The sequence below is a fragment of the Hermetia illucens genome, chromosome 1 (assembly GCF_905115235.1).
Source record: "Hermetia illucens chromosome 1, iHerIll2.2.curated.20191125, whole genome shotgun sequence".
Lineage (NCBI taxonomy): Eukaryota > Metazoa > Arthropoda > Insecta > Diptera > Stratiomyidae > Hermetia > Hermetia illucens.
In genome coordinates, this window is record NC_051849.1 from 4,962,468 (window position 1) to 4,965,678 (window position 3,211).

At 39.7% G+C, this 3,211-nt stretch overlaps 1 protein-coding gene across 1 annotated transcript; it reads right to left on the bottom strand.

Moving 5' to 3' along the window:
• Nucleotides 1-458: 458 nt before the first annotated feature.
• LOC119646879 (endocuticle structural glycoprotein ABD-4) lies at nucleotides 459-2,844 on the bottom strand. Its single transcript, XM_038047506.1, has 3 exons — nucleotides 2,611-2,844; nucleotides 1,478-1,599; nucleotides 459-1,256 (listed from the first exon to the last, which is right to left on the bottom strand). Exons 1-3 carry the CDS (start codon nucleotides 2,620-2,622, stop codon nucleotides 992-994), a joined length of 399 nt encoding a protein of 132 aa, XP_037903434.1. The 5' UTR covers nucleotides 2,623-2,844; the 3' UTR covers nucleotides 459-991.
• Nucleotides 2,845-3,211: the final 367 nt, after the last annotated feature.

Consider the following 3,211-nt stretch of genomic DNA (forward strand, 5'->3'; position numbering starts at 1 on the left):
ACACATATACACTCATTTTATTTGTGCCCAATTTGCATGAAAGAACCTAACTCAACTCCTAGTTTATGTTCCCATTGCTACCCAATGTCCTCCCTGACCTTGAACTCAAATCTCTACCTCACAACTTGTATGCCTCGAACTGGCTTCATTACATTAACCAAAAGTGCCTGCATTTGCATGAATTTCGCTTTAGCCAGAAACAAGTGTTAGGATTACATTTCGCAATATGCAACATGATTTCGAAGTATGTGTAAGCAACAATAATAAAGGTGAAGGAACGTTTTCCTGAAATGTTGGAATTTTTTCAGTATTAAGCTTTCGTGTCAAGTTGGTAAAAGTGAGAGAGTTTCGTAGGTTGATTTATGGAAATGAAAAATAATCACTATTTGGAGGTGCTGGAGGGAGTTAGAACTGTAAGTTCTTGAGAAGTTCAATTGATGAGAATAGAAAGACAAAAGTTTCTATGAAAAAATAGAATATTTTATTCATCTTAACTTAATTTTAACAGTACATATATTTTTTTTTGTAATTTTTCCAGTGCGATATTTAACATTTGAGCGTTCCAGTCTGGAAGGTGTTGCATCCAGACACGGACTGGAGGGCATGAGAGTTGCATTCCTTAACAAATGTAGAGAGATAGTATCGCATTTGCTTGAAACTGATAAGGTACACATAGATATATTTATATAATTCGTTTTAAGTCTGTATATCATTAAATGTACAAGAACATAGTCATTTTCCTTTGCGTATTCCTGCATCTGTTTATCATTTTTATCTTTTCATTGATTCGTTTTATCATTTTCTCCGTGGGCATATAATTGGGATAATTTCGGAGGAAGGCAGTATTGGTGTTTGTGTTATTCGTGGGTTCCATTGTAACTTTATTATTTATCTATCGATGAGCTCTGTATTGTCATTATCCTTCTCGGTGATCCACTGGCCATTCCGTTCGGGTGGGTTTCTGGTCGTTTGTTAACTTAGGTGGCTCTTTTTAATTTTTTTGTGGTGGCAAAGTGGCTAAATATTCGAGAGCTTTCTGGATCGCTGGTGGGATTGGTGGGGCAGTTGGTAAATGTTCACCCTGTGGTTGGAAGCCGTTTTCATCATCGGCAGCATAGTTTAGATTTATCACTGTTCCGTCAGGAGCTGTGTATGAAAATGATCCTTGTGCGACGATTACATCTTGGGTGTCTGCTGAAGTGGCCTTTTTAAGAGTGCCAACCTCTTGAGCTTTGATTCCATTGGCTGTTTCGTAGCTGGAAGGAATAACGCGTATTAAAATTGTAATCGAAGATAGTTGCTTGGATTCGAAATGAAAGATAAAGATAAAATCAACGAGATTAAATTACAAAGACGAATCCAATGCAGGCTTAACACACTGCACCGATAGAAATTGCGCCTAAAGTTAGTATCTTTTAGGAATGTATCTGCGCCTAAATCCGATAAGCTGCAAAAGATTATCTTTCGAATCACCTACCTGTACTGGTACGATCCATCCGGTTCGATGTTCGAGTCTTGGCTGATGATGGCAATCGGTTCTTGGGTGGCTTGTGGTGCAGCAGTAACCGCGGCCAGCACCGTGGAGAGTATCGTGATTCCCTAAAGCAGCGCGAGAAAATGATTATCGTAGTTATTACAACCTTGAAACCGTTATGAATGAATTAATTGAGTCATTAGCACGGCAGAAGACATCTCAGGTGCATCCATGGCTAAACGTAGTAAAGCTGAGACGCACGACCGAGCCTCTGCGTAACTAGTAGTCGTTAGTGTGTCAATAACAAGTGCATTATGTAACGAAGGTGGCGATCTTTGAATAGACTACGAATCGATTATGGATGTGCTCCTCATATTAGTACTGCGCAATTTTGTAATTATTTATCCAATTAAAACGTTGCCTTACAGAATTTTTCGCACACGCTAATTAATCTTTCCAGAAAGCGGCATGCAATAAGCCGTGCTTTGGCCAACCATTGTGAGCATGAAGATCGGAAGCTGCGTTTTCGAAAATGGAAGTATCTATTCGCGTACACGTCTATTACTCAACGGAAAAATGGTCGTAATAAACTTGAAATTTTAACTGCCTCAGATGTGGATAAAGCACCGAGCAATGGGTGCAATTTGCACACCGCAGAAGGCATGCAGCACCGAATGCTGCAGAATGCGATTATTGCAGATTGTTTTGCGGTGGATGCATTAACAATGCATTGAGGCTGGATGAGGTTGCAAGACCGGCATGGGAAGTCGGAAATAATACTGGGACGCGGTGGTATTTCACGACATTGCTGTCTTTGGGATTGTTTGGGCGCGATGCGATGCTGACTGAGATGACCTTTCGAACACTTGAGGAACTCTTTGAAGAAGATCGATTGCACGATAGTGCATGGTAGTAGAGATAACTGCCATACAGTAAGTGGCTATCATTGGCTAAGAGTTTTTCTTGGGAAGGATTGCAAGCTGGAACTATCTACGATAAGAATCAGTCCAAGTAATTCATCGGATAATCGAAAATTTTGGCAATCTTAATTGTTTCGATAACCCTCCAGCAGGAGGTAACAAGATGCATTTAAGTAAAACTCCACTCCATTTCCATCTCGTCCTATAAACACTTACAATAATCCTCATTTTATTCGGTAGATCACGTAATCCGTTGAGATCGTCCTGAATTTGTATTACAATTAAAGATCACAACCGTTTAGGACCCGTCGTTCTAACACTGGCGTATCAGCACAAAATTCAGGAATAATAAGGATGAATCTAAAATTGATCCGGCACTTTAAGTTAATCGGATTTTTTTTCAATTTAAATCTAAACTAGATGAACAATACTAGGTGCTATGAATTGAAATCCCGTAAGATCCTCTATATATACTCGAGGTCTTCCCAAGTTGTATATTGGCATGAAGACGACTATTGATGCACCTGATCACACCTTAACCCCTTCTCTGCCAGTATCTAGCCTGTGGTAGAAAACCGCCACTATCTCGGGCATTTTCTTGGTAAGCAAGTGCCTTTTCTTCTCTTTTCCCACATGTACATGTAAGTAAAGTTTACTTGCATGCATATTTTTATTCTCTTTTTTTTTTTATCTCGTCTTCATAGATTTTAATTTTCCAATATAGCAAGCAAACAGATGAAAATTCAGAGGAAGGCTGTGAATGAACAGACTACTGCAGTGATGACCCCCACCCTCCAATGCGGCCCGGCTTCGGTAG